The sequence below is a fragment of the Lycium barbarum genome, chromosome 10, assembly GCF_019175385.1.
Source record: "Lycium barbarum isolate Lr01 chromosome 10, ASM1917538v2, whole genome shotgun sequence".
Classification (NCBI taxonomy): domain Eukaryota; kingdom Viridiplantae; phylum Streptophyta; class Magnoliopsida; order Solanales; family Solanaceae; genus Lycium; species Lycium barbarum.
In genome coordinates this window covers 13,956,931-13,970,452 of record NC_083346.1, presented here as the reverse complement: position 1 = coordinate 13,970,452, position 13,522 = coordinate 13,956,931, and the positions used below count along the sequence as shown (strand labels likewise).

The 13,522-nt window shown below is 37.1% G+C and overlaps 1 protein-coding gene across 1 annotated transcript; it reads left to right on the top strand.

Annotated features, from left to right (window-relative positions):
• The first annotated feature begins 653 nt into the window (after nucleotides 1-653).
• Nucleotides 654-12,622, top strand: LOC132612589 (homeobox-DDT domain protein RLT3). Its single transcript, XM_060326670.1, has 16 exons — nucleotides 654-1,062; nucleotides 3,126-3,184; nucleotides 3,302-3,598; nucleotides 3,720-3,776; nucleotides 3,882-4,131; nucleotides 4,379-4,479; nucleotides 4,775-4,861; nucleotides 4,981-5,112; nucleotides 6,483-6,623; nucleotides 7,324-7,446; nucleotides 7,555-7,995; nucleotides 8,518-8,934; nucleotides 9,034-9,630; nucleotides 10,958-11,062; nucleotides 11,286-11,495; nucleotides 12,090-12,622. Exons 1-15 carry the CDS (start codon nucleotides 792-794, stop codon nucleotides 11,475-11,477), a joined length of 3,270 nt encoding a protein of 1,089 aa, XP_060182653.1. The 5' UTR covers nucleotides 654-791; the 3' UTR covers nucleotides 11,478-11,495; nucleotides 12,090-12,622.
• Nucleotides 12,623-13,522: the final 900 nt, after the last annotated feature.

Sequence of the window (13,522 nt, the reverse complement as noted above, 5' to 3'; positions counted from 1 at the left end):
ATGAAACATCTAAAAAAGTGAAAATAGAAAAATATCCCAAAGCCATTAAACCCCAAACCCTACAGTTGTTAAACCCCTTGTCATCTTCTCCATCTTCCATTTTCTCTTAAAAAAATAAATAATAATAATCGTTGTGTACCCTGAACGGGTGAGAGACCCTGAAAAAGGGAGTCTTCTGGTTGCGGGATCTCCGGCATAAGCTTTCTTCCAAACATGGTCTTATCTCTACCTCTTCATTAATTAGCTACCAAAAAAGAAGCAAAATCAGAATTCTACTAAGAGTAGAGAAATTGAGAAATCAGTGATTTACATACTCCTCCCGTTAAAAAATAGTGTCTACTTAGTTTTTATTTTTGATTAAAAAAGAGTGTCCACTTTCAGAATAAAAAACAAGTAACATTATTTTTTCAGATTTATACTTAATATTAAGTGTTAAACATCAAATCCAATACACAATAACTATTTAATTAGGAATATTTTAGTCAAATTATCATTATTATTTTTCGTAAGGAATGTAAATAACTCTTTTTTATCTGGAAAAAGAAATAATAGTAAAATATGCCAAGGGCATTATGGTAAAATGACATAGTAATGGCAATTTCGTAAATAAAAAGAAAAAATGAATGGAAATAAAAAATATCCTCACAATTAAACCCAAAACCCTACATTTGTTAAACCCCTGGCCATCATCTTCTCCATCTTCCATTTTCACAAAAAAAAAACTGTCCAAACATGGTCTTATCTCCACTTGTTCATTAATGGCTACTAATTAAGCTTAAAAATAAACAAGTATGGCAGCAAAGAAGAAGCAAAATCAGAATTCTAGCCAAATTGAGAAAACAGTGAATTGCAGTAGTAAAAGTAAAAAGAAGAAGAAGAATAGTAAAAAAAAGAAGCAGCAACAACAACAGTTTTTGAATGAAGATGATTATAGACTAAGGTTACAAGAGGGTTTATATTCACCTGATTATATTTTGACTAAAATTTTCAGAAAGGATGGTCCTATACTTGGTGCTGAATTTGATTCTCTTCCTCAAAATCCTTTTACTCCCAGTAACAAAGGTAAATTTTCTTCAATGAATTACATTTATTGTCAAAAACACACACATGAATTATCGTTTTTTCGCGAGTTTTACACCTCAATTACTAACATACCTCAATTATTAGTTGAGGTGTGTTTTATAATACGTAGATGGTGATAGTTCAGATAAGTAACAAAGGTAAATTTTCTTCCATTTCATATTTTGAGTGAATTTTGGGAAAATTACGCTCTATGTCTACCGGGAGAAAATATTTACTCCATGTAGCCTATATTTTGAGTTTGTTACGCGATTATAGCCCATATTTGTGTACAAGCACCTATATAACCCCCCTCCGTCGATCATTGTAGATTTCCCTCTTTTTCCCTGTTGCCAATATTTAAATTTGACAAAGATTAGATTAATTTTGGTTGATGAATACTTATGGTATGATACCAGCCACTTCTAGCTTGACTACATTCTTGTACTGTAAATTCTTCTTGATCAAAAAACCCTTCCGTCCCAATTTATGTGGCATCTTTCGGGTTTCGAGATTCAAACAATTTTTTCTTTGACCTGTACTTTTTTCATATGTCAGTTTAAATATTTTGAATTGTAAATTATTGTGACTTAGAGTACTTTTTACTTAGTTTCCGAATATGTAATTTTTTTTTCTAAAAACTTCAAGATTCCATGTCCAAATTCACATTCTAACTAAACAGGTTTGACTCTCGAAATCGGTACTGTGCAACATAAATTAGGACAAAGGGAGTACTATTATATACTTTTGTATAAGGTTGATACATTATGTGTAATGCTTTCCCCTCAGGTATAATGTTGTATAATATTGTATATTGGGCTACGTGGCGTAATATTTTACGATGGACTGTATATTTTTAAAAAATTCTCGAATTTTGGGAAAGCAAAGTGGTTTTGGGTTGATTGTGTAGGTGATAGTTCTGTATATGGTCGTGTTCCATTTCTAGTTCTGGTTAGAAGTGATGCTCTATGGTTAGGGACGTGAATGAAGTCTGTGTTATAGGCAATTGAGTCTGTGGGTTCGCATTACCACTGGCACTACAACTTCTTTTGACCAGTAGGATTTTCACTAAGGGGATTTAAAATATAAAAAAGTAAACACACGTTGAAGCCTTGAGAATTCAACTTCTTCTATATATACATAAAAAATTATTTAATATATACAGTGTAATTTTTTTAACCCCTTTGTGCCCCCTAGCTCCACCCCTGCTTTTGACTATGGGTTCAGACTTAGTATAGATTTTTATACACACACACTGTAGAAATGAATAGACACAATGAAGTTTGTCAGGTAGGTGATGTATACCCTACTGTATATCCACAGTAGGTTCTCTGTATTCTTTTGTCTGGTGTGCCGCTTGGGGAGCTATACTAATGGTAAACAATCTTAAGAAGAGAGGATTATAGTGGTGAGTCCGTCTTGCATGTGGCAAAAGCATGAGGTATTGTTTTTTGGTTGCGTTGGAACTTTGGGCCCTGCTAGTTTACAACCTTCAATATCCAAAGGGTTGGTCTAGGACAGTAGTGAAAATTATATCAGGATGGAGCTAAGGGGCAGCTGAAAAGAAGAAAAAGAAGCTATGGAGGATGGTGCCTTGGCGTGTTATCAATAAACGATATTTTGATTTATTCATATATGTAAAAGAAATAAATAAAATGATCTTTGATATATCCGAAGATCCGAAGAAAAAAAAAAGCCCGGACAAAAGAGAAGTGGGGCTGCTCCTCAATATATATCAGCCTTTGAGCATTTGACTCAAATATTCAAAATGTTGCTGATAGATGACATTGCTAGGCAATTGATTCTCTTGAATGGCTAGCCTTGCTATGCACATAGATAGAAGAGGGATAAAAGGAATCAAATCTTGAAGTCTATACATGAAAAGATGATTCTAGTCGTAATAAATAGAGTAGGAAGGATTAGATTATAGCCACTTGTCATTATTGAAAAGTGAAATGTCAAAGAATGCTATTACATCTTCCTCTTTTGTTTGTTTCTATGGCTGGTTAACGTCGTTACTTCCTTCTGTATGCTTGCTGTGCTAAATCTTGTTCTTCCACAATCAGGTTCCAGAATTTCTAGTCATGCTAGAGAAGAAAACCAAGCAGCAATTAAGAGGAGAAAGGTACGCAAGATAGGTTCCGGGAAAAATCTTCACAATCTCTAATTGCTCATTATCAACACTTAGTTCTTTTCAGTTTATTAATATTTTCTCTTTGTATTTTACTTTTTTCCTCACCAGGTCTCTGCGCCTGCCACCACGCATTGCCGAGCTTCATGTGAAAGTACCCCTCCTGTGAAAAAGCATGGTACTGGGAAAGGTCTAATAACAAAAGGCACTTCGGTGAAAAAATACGGCACTGGGAAAGGATTAATGACTGAGAAGAGTGCTCCTGTTAGAAAGCACGGTACCGGGAAGGGTTTGATGACAGTTTGGCGGGCAACAAATCCTCACGCCGGAGACATCCCCACTGGTGTTGATTTTGGAGAGAGTGCTAAAGAGAGAAAGAAGAAGTTGCTGCAGCGACAGTCTATTTTGGTTGAGCCTCATCCCATGCCTTTGATATTACGTAGCAATTTGTAGTACATGTATGTCTACCAAGTTCCCTTTCTGATTCTTTGCGAAGGTTGGTAATTGCTAGCTGATCTTCTGTCTGCAGAGAAAAATAGAAAAGAAATTGCAGGATAAGAAAAAGGTTGGCGTGAAATGCAGAAAGGTAAAATTCTGGCTAATGTTGAAAAGCTACTACTATTAGTGGTTGAAGTGTTTATTTGATATTTAGTGGCTGGAGTGATTTTAGTTTGGCATTTCATAATTGTAGGCAGTGAATAAAAGGATCGAAAAGCAGAAGCCACCTCGTAAGGAAAAATGTGAACTTGCGCTGGAAAGGAGGAAGTGCCAAGAAGGGTTACCTATCAAAAAAAGAAAATACCAAGAAGAGTTTACTCAGCAGGGGTCACTAGCGGATGATGAGGAACTTGAGTTAATGGAGTTGGAGGCAGGACCTAACTCATTGACATGCTGTACACACTTCGCGGGCAATGGACTTCGTGGCTGTTCACTTTGCAAAGGTTTTATAAGATCCCCTATTTTTTTCTATCGTCTTGCAAATGTTAGTTAATTGCTTCCTGTTTGTTCTATCCTCTATTTCTCTGTTTTGTTAGCTGTTTTTTCTTTTTCTTCTCTTAACCTTACTTATACGGTCTAATTGCTAGTCGTAGATGACCAAGTTATATTACACGATACACCAATCATCTATTTGGCTTGAAGTATACAGATTTACGATTTATGTCTAACAAAATGCCTTTAATGCTTTAGGTTTACTGCCAAAGTTTCCTCCAGATTCAGTAATAATGAAGCTGCCTCTCTATATGCGACCATGGGATTCCTCTCCAGAGCTTGTCAAGAAACTTTTCAAGGTACTTGGGAAATAATATTCTTTGCTGAGTGCCTGAGTCTGATGGTGCTAATACAAATAGAAAACATGATATTGGATTGTCATGGTTAGTGGTATACCTTACTGTTAACGTTCTGTTTGTTAAGAGGATGTAGTGTTCTATGGCTTTTGTTTTCAATAAATTTGCACAAAGATGATCTGTAAAAATGGTGAAGCATTTTGCATTTAGATGGGTTTCTTAACATACACTCACTTTTTTTCCTATTTCGTTTTCTTATATTAAAAAACATATGGCTAATATGCAGTTTGTTTTGCAGATCTTCCACTTTCTTTGTACTTATGCTGCAAGAATTGATATCTGTTCCTTCACAGTTGATGAGTTTGCACAAGCATTTCATGAAAAAGTAAGTTCAGCTGTACTAGTTACTCTCGATCATTCTCTTTTGAGACCTGATAGCTGCTTTTAAAGATGGTGATTAGATCTCGATCAGTTTCCAATTTTGATTTGTTTCTTGTTGTTCAGGATTCCTTGCTCCTTGGACAAGTGCATTTGGCCCTTCTCAGGCTTCTTCTGGCAGATGTTGAAATTCAGCTTGATAGTGGATTCATTCATCAAGCAAGCAAAAGTTGCAATTTCTTGGGATTGGTTCACTCAGTGAGTCTAAATGCATTCAGATCCATTGTCACTTCAATGGGCTTTTGCATATTTTAGCATAGGTTTGAGTCTTTAAGAAGCGGATGCGAGACAATTTATGTACTGCGATTTTTATGTTTTTGCTACTCGGCTAGGTCTAATTTATTTCATTATTGTTACTTTGCTACAAAGGAGGTTCCATTACAATGGTAGGACAATTTAAGAAAGAGAAGAGAAGGGAGAGAAACAATGATGCTTCAGGAAATGAAAGGGGAAGGAATCTAAATTATGCGGAAATGCAACAAAAGAGAACTTGACCTTGTCATCAGTCATCCCACAATTTGTGCTGAGTTATTCCCTGATGAACATCCCTAACCCTGTAAGTTTGTACAAAATATCCTGGAGCATACTAGAATTAGAAGAAAGAAGAAAGAAATCCTTGCTAAAAGGATACATCTTTTTTGTTGGAACGAAGAAGAACAGAGTTATAGAGAATTCTCAGAGTTTGATATGGGTCTTATTTCCTTGTGTTAACTAGGAGGATCACATATACGAGTAGCCTTTGCTTTTCCAAAGTATCCTACTAGCCTACTACTGCAATGTGCTTATCGGAAAACACTGAATAACTAGCCTACTACTGCAATGTGCTTATCGGAAAACACTGAATACCAAGTTTGGCTTGTATAATTGAGTACCAGAAAAGTCCTAATATTTTCTATGGAGAGTTGAGTACAGAAAAGTCCTATAATAATCACCTAGTGCCACAAACCCCTGGACGTCCCAAAATTCTATCATCAAAAGTGGTATTTTCAGCATATTTTTTTTTTGATTAAGCACCGGGTGTCCGGGTCTCTTTGAGCCCCGACTAATCCCGGGGGTGCACAGGCCCTCGGCAAGGAGTTTCCCGCAAGTGCACCACGGGTAATTCAGGGTTTTACCCCAGTCCGATGGCCCTCAGAAATTGTTTGCACCCAGTGGGTTTCGAACTTGAGACCTTGAAAGGGAGCAAACCCCAAGGCTCAAGCCAATTACCACCAGGCCAACCCCTGAGGGTTATTTTCAGCATATTAAAGTAGGTTATCTGCTTCTATGTTGTGTCAGCTAACAATGTTGGCATGTTCTACATGCTCCCTTCCTCTAGCATTCTATGGATGCTTTTCTTCCACATTCACAATGGTAACACTAGTGTCGTGAGATGATTGACTCTTGGTATGAAGGGATGTAATTGGTTGCTAGTCTCTTTCCCTTGAGAGGATAATATGCTGTTTGATTATTTATATGCTCGTCTATTCTGCAGATAAACTTTCCTTTGTTACTGTTTTTCTTTAAAATCTTCTTGCCCATTAAAGTTTGCTATTCTAAAAGAGGAAACATTCATCTTATTTTGACAGATTGAACATGAAGAATTTAGTCTGAAACTCTGGATTAGTTCACTCAATGCCTTAACATGGACAGAGATACTACGGCAAGTTCTGGTTGCTGCTGGTTTTGGGTCCAAACGCGGTAGAGTATCTGGGGAGGCTCTCAGCAAGGTACTGCAGTTTCTGGCTACTGATTTATACGTATTCTTGCATCTTTGATATGTCAGTGGCTATAAGTTATATTCTAATGTTTTTGTTGCTGGATATTTAAAGGCCTTTTGTTCTGTGAGTGGTCATATTTCATTGGAAGAAATAATTTGTTGGGAATTTGAGTCTTCTTCACTGATTAGTGAAGTGGACAAGTACTGTAACACTTATCTAATTCAACTCTCTCCAGAATTCACCCTACAGATACATCTTAAGGCTTGTTTGGAAGGACATCTTGGAATTGGATTTGGATGTAATTAGGTGTAATGACACTGATTTAGCCTGTTTGTCTAGCAATTAATTACTTAGTCAACATGGAATTGGGTGTAACTGAGGGGGAACAATTACTTTTTCCAATCCTGAAGGGGGAGGTGAGAAATGGTGATAATTAGAAAGTTTTTCAAATGTACTATTCTTTTTTGAAAAAAGGTTTCGCTTCCCATTTTCCCTTTATTGTAAACAAGAATTGCTTTCCAACAAGATGCTTCTATGTGGGTGCTAGTATGTTGAAACTCCTCATATTATCCTTCTTTTACCTTTCTCTTATTGCATATGCAGATTGTAGTAAACTAGTACTAGTATTCGGTAGCCCGTGGTACACTGAAGGGTCTTTTAATGATGTTACTCCGTGAATCTCATTTTCTTTCGTTTTCTTGTTTCTTAGGAAGTTAGTTTGATGGCTAAGTATGGGTTAGCCCGGGGTACACTGAAGGGTGAACTTTTTAGCATTCTGCTAATTAAAGGAACTGATGGAATGAAAGTGCATGAGCTGGCTAAACTTCAATCTGTAAGTGGATGTGAATTCCGGTCCTTACTATTAGTATTACTGTAATTTATCACTGCCTCTACATCATCAAATACTTTGGTCAATGAATCTTTTCTTTTTGTTTTGAAGATTGTTGAGTTGAATCTGGCAGCAACAACCATTCAGCTAGAAGATTTAATAAGCTCAACCCTTTCTAGTGACATTACACTGTTCGAAAAGATTTCATCTTCAGGGTACCGTCTACGTATTAATCCTTCTTCACAGGAATCTGAAATTTCTTTCTCAGATTCCGAAGGAGATGACGCAGAGGTTATTAGTGGATACATCAGAGATTATTCTGATTGTGAATCCCGTGAATTAGTTCCAGCTGAATCTGGACGGAGATATCAGTTAGAAAATAGGAACAGTTTATCAATTGTAAATACTGAAATTGATGAAAGCTACTCAGGAGAAGCATGGCTGTTGGGGCTGATGGAAGGTGAATATTCAGATCTTGGCATTGGAGAGAAGCTGAATGCCTTGGCGGCATTGGTTGATCTTCTTACTGCTGCATCCAGCATCGCTGAAAAGGTACAAAATTCAATGAGTCCATTAGGTCCTTAAAAGGAACTCTTTCCTCTAGGTTATCATGCCCTCAAACTCTTCTGCCTTCCAATCTGCATGTCTCTTTTTACTGTTCTAAAATTTTCGTTTTAACACATTATATTCATTTTACTGACTGCCGAGCATGCTAACTAATTTGTAAGGCTGCCCTTTCATACTGCGGAAAATTATATATTCCTAGCTATGTTGTTCGGCCTCTTCAAAACGGAGACGTGTGGTTTTTGGAGGATCTGATATGGGTGCGACAACATTTTTGGAGAGTCCGTGCAACATTTTTTTCAGTTAATAGGCTGTACCTGTTTGTCTCTTTGTTGGTTATCACTGCACTTTTCAGATATTGCTATATTCTGAGTACTGATAAAAACAAGATGTTGCTATATTGTATGAGTACCACCATTCCTAGTGGCACTGACATATGAAGATAAAGAAGTGCATTTGTATGTCAGATCAGCTTCTTTTTCTGCATTTTAAGACAAGTTCTGTCTGCAGGATCCGATGCCATCCACTGTAGAATGTGCTCCTGCAACGATTCATCATGCATCAGGTGGAAAAATAAAGAGGTCATCAGCAAAATCATCCTACTTGGCTGGGCAAACACAAAGTCATAGTGGATATCTTAGTAATCAAGATCCAACAGGGTCATTGGAGCTTCAGCCTGTTGATTCTTCAGTGTCAATGTCAAAAATCTGTAAGAGAAATAAGTCACCTAGCACTGCAAAGAATACCAAAGAACTGGAAGCTGGGGATGATTTGCATCCTATGCAGTCTATCTTCCTCGGCTCTGACCGTAGGTACAATAGATACTGGATTTTCTTGGGCCCTTGCAATGAACTCGATCCTGGGCACAGGAGGATTTATTTTGAATCTTCTGAAGATGGTCACTGGGAGGTGATTGATACTGAAGAGGTACTTTAGTATCATTTTGGTACTTCTATTTCTTATATTTGTAGCATGCAACAACTTCCAAGAAATGAACTTTTTCCTGTGTATTTTATCTGGTTGCAGTCTTTATGCTCTTTGTTGGCTGCCTTGGACCGTAGAGGTACACGAGAGGCTCTCTTAGTTGCATCTCTAGAAAAACGGGAAACCTTCCTATGCCGAGCAATGTCAAATATGCTGAATGATTCAGGAGATAGGCAATCACCTCAATGTGGAAGGACTTTTTCTAGGGAAGATAGTTCATCATCTGCAATTTCTGATGTGGACAACTTAGGCCTTGTTGAAGTGCACAATGGTTCTACTGGTTCGAAGGTGCCTGCAGGGCGGAAAGGAGAACGTCAGCAAGACAAATGGAATATTGCTCAAGCTTTTGACTCATGGATGTGGAAATCATTCTATTGTAATCTTGCCGCTGTGAAACGTGGGAAAAGGTCTTATCTTGATTCACTTGCAAGGTGTGAACAGTGTCATGATCTATATTGGAGGGATGAGAAGCACTGTAAGATTTGCCACACCACGTTCGAGCTTGATTTTGATCTTGAAGAAAGATATGCCATTCATACTGCAACTTGTAGGCAGAACCTAGACCCTGATAACTGCACAAAGCATAAAATTCTCCCATCAGAATTGCAGTCACTTAAAGCTGCAATATATGCAATTGAGGTGAACACTCATTCTAATGCGTTTACAGCTAGTGTTGTATGTCTTAATTTTGATAATCATTTTAAAAGTGTTTAAGAATATAAAGTGCCCTATATAAACAGAACCTTTTATCGAATAACTTGTGTCATTTTGAGTGGTATGCATGTCTTGTTTTATGTCAAAAACATCCTTGCAGTGCTTCATGTTCTTGAGACTAATTATTGCACACCTGTAGTTTAGTAGTGACATGTTTCTATCAGGTGCTTGCATAGACTGTTCTACGCTAGTCTAAACATCAGTTGCCAAAATTTGCAACACAACATCACATTCTCAACTGCTTAAAAGTTTAAATCCCTTTTTATTTTCTTGATAAGGACTTTAAATCCTTTTTTTTTTGGCATCTCTCATTATCCTGCACATCCTTGTAACTTATATCGTGTATATGATGAGGTTGCTAACATGAAGTTCAGTTCATCCATTGCTTGATGCTGCAACGATGCTTAAAAACACATGATGGCAGTTTAGTTTGTTAGGGTGCTAGAAATAAAATCACAGATGGCATGGAAAGTGGATTGTGCTTTGAGAAGTGACATGAATTCCTTTCTTATATCTTTTGGGTAAAATTACGATTATATTGCTCTGATGGGATAGATAACACTGTAGCGTGGTATACAAAAGATAGAGAACCTACAATAAGATATAGTGCTCTACAACTAATGTCAACTCATCTTATACTGAATGGACTTCATGGGTGCACGAAGAATTTTCAAGAAACAAGTTTATCAAAAAATATTACAAGAAAAGGATTTGTACAGAAGTTTCTTCCACCCCTCAAAAGGTCGTATTTCTTCCTATCCAAATTGTCCACATAGAAGCTAGATGAACTAGTTTCCATGTCTTGCTTACTGCAATTTGGGAAGTTTTTGAATACTTAAATCCAAAACAAGATAAGGTCCTTCTTGGGGATGGCGTGGTGGTTGAAGCATGGGAATAATGACCTCAAAATCTCAGATTTGAATCCCAATTATAACACTTGGTGTGAGTCCATCCCTCCAGCCTTGGTAAGCAGGATTACCTTGGCAACCTGTAGGATCAACTATTTGTCCAGTGGAAGAGGATTAATTGAGGTATGTGCAAGCAGGCCTGGATGCCACTGATTGAAAAAAGAAAAAGCAAGACAAGCTTCATATAGCTGAGATGAGATTGGAGATAGACATAAAAGTACTTGATATGCACCTTTATAGTCTTAAAGTTATTTGTTCTATGAAGTACTGTGCAATTATTGATCCAACTTATGTTTTTGCAATTAACAATCTGATATGCGTATTTATCATTCATAATTTTGCAGTCAGTAATGCCTGATGATGCCCTAATTGGTGCTTGGCGAAGATCTTCCCACAATCTTTGGATCAAAAGACTGCGCAGGGCCTCAACTTTATCAGAGATTTTACAGGTGACAAATGCTGCCCATCCTTCAGTATCTTTTTGATAATTGGTCTCCATTTCTCAGGAGTTGCATTTTGGAGAGCTCAAAAATAAGCATAGATCCGTAGAGTCTATAATAAAACCTTTCCAACTGCTGCTAGATCTATATTGTGTGTGACATTATTTTAGTAGAAATTTGACCTAATAATCGGTCTCACATAAGGGAACTTTTATTTTGAAATACATTGTAGGTTCTTGCTGATTTTGTCACTGCGATCAACGAGGACTGGTTTTGTGACTCTGGTCATACTTTGGGATCAAATTATGACCCAGAAGAAATTATTGCAAGCTTTTCAAGCATGCCCCAAACTTCATCTGCAGTTGCATTTTGGTTGGTCAAGTTGGATGCCTTGGTCGGACCCCACTTGGGAAGTGCTCATTAGCAATATACAAGTCTAAAGGTATGATTCTTTCTTTTGATCAAGTTCCTTCCATTTTTTGTGTTGTTGCACTCTTCTCCCATAATCAGGAATCCTTCTATTTTTGTGCGCATGGTTTCCGCATTTATTCTTTATTTCCCATTGTGTTTGGGGGATTTTGGGTTTTTTTTTTTTGGGGGGGGGGGGGGGGGGTCGGGAGGAAGCTTCATATAGTGTTTCTTGGGGTAACTATGTATGTAGCTTGTTTTACCTGATTGAACATATTTATGCTAAAATTTGGTACAACGTGATGTGCATTTCCTACTGTTACTGTGTGCTGAATCTAGGTAATTGAAGAGGTAAGGATAAAAACTAAGTAATTAAATGAAAGGAGCTAAGATCATTGAAATCTTAGGCAATGTGGTATGCTTTCTGTCATGCCCACATAGGTTTGTCGTATGCCTATCTTCTTTTGAAACTGCACAAGTAATGCATCTCTCTTTTGTTTCTCAAAGTAGTTCATATATTTATCTTCTGACTGGCAAAAATTACTTTGACCATTTCCCGCTAAATATTTGACACGGTCCATCTTCATGGTTCGTCTGACCCATCTGTTGATATTCTTTGACATTTCAGGTAGGTTGTTTCAAACAGGTCAATCTTATTTAGTTACTGGATAAGGAGTACATGGTTTGTGTCAAAGTCAGATCCATCAAACTACTTTATGGCAAAATTTCAGATACTTGGAGAGTGAGTTATTCTATCAGTATCCCTGAAGGAATCATGCTGCTTATTGCTACAAGTGCAACAGTGCAACTGAAAGCTTTATGATTTTTTTGGAAAGTAAAGCAGAAAATGAAGCAGTCAGCAATCGGTTCAACAACCAAAGGCTGACGTTAGAACAAATGTACAATGTTACTTCTGGACATCCATTTTTGTTATCATCACTATACGTAGGATACATGAATGCTTCTTGAATGTACATAGTAGGATAGGTTCTCTTCCTCATCTTCGATCTTCTTCAACCCAGTTTTGGCTGTTTTGCTGTATTAGGACTCACTCTTGACACTTGTATTGGTCATTCCTTGTAAGATAAAACTGTTATACATGTTTCTCTTGGCGGCAAATAAAATTTAATGGGGCTGTTCGATGCCTCTGTTTCAGATTCACTTTGGTTTTTAGCCCACTTATCAAAGAAAGACATGATTAACTGAGGCTGCTCAAACAGGCATAGGCCAGACTCTGAATGACTGAATCAACTACTGCTAACTCTAGTTGGACTGAAACTCTCTCTATCTCCCTTCTCTTTAATGTACGCTCTCTACTGAGCTATCTTTCAATTCTTAATTTATATTTGGCTGCTTGAACGCATCAACTGTAATTGTTACGTTCAATGACACACCATACAAGATCATTTACTGCTTTACTTTTGTTCGTCAAATCTTGCACTATATGCGGTCTATATGGAAGGAAAGGAATGTGAGACGTTTTGAAGAAAGTAGCAGTCTCTATTAAGAAAACTAAGATGAGCTTTTATTCCACTTTTGGTGTGAAGAAGAATGGTTAGAAGATGCAAACTCACTGTTAGACATTATAGAATCCTTGTACTCACTTTCATTTTGTTTCTTGAACTGTAATATGGCTCGCAGCAACAGCCTTTGCGCTGAAGACATATGGTATGGTTATTCTCGAAGGAAAAAACCGTGCACTATATTCCATTTATTACGTTTCGATCTTGTCCAACACTTTCAGTGCTTATTGTATAAACTAGTGGAATTTAGCATCCACAAACTATGAGTTGTTTTGGGGTCTAAGCTACTAATAGGTTAAAAAAAAAAAAAAAGAAGAAGCTACTAATAGGTGTATAGTAAGTGGAAATTAGAGAAACTAAAGTTTACGCCCCTGCAATCAGTAGTGTGATTCCTAATTCGGGTAACGTTGAGCAGATATCATTTCTAGGTTGAGAGAGTAGTCAGATAAACATTAATTATCAACCGGACAATGAATGATTTTTGCAGTTAAGGAAACAGGCATTTAATATCTTGCTTTATATGATGCTATATTACATG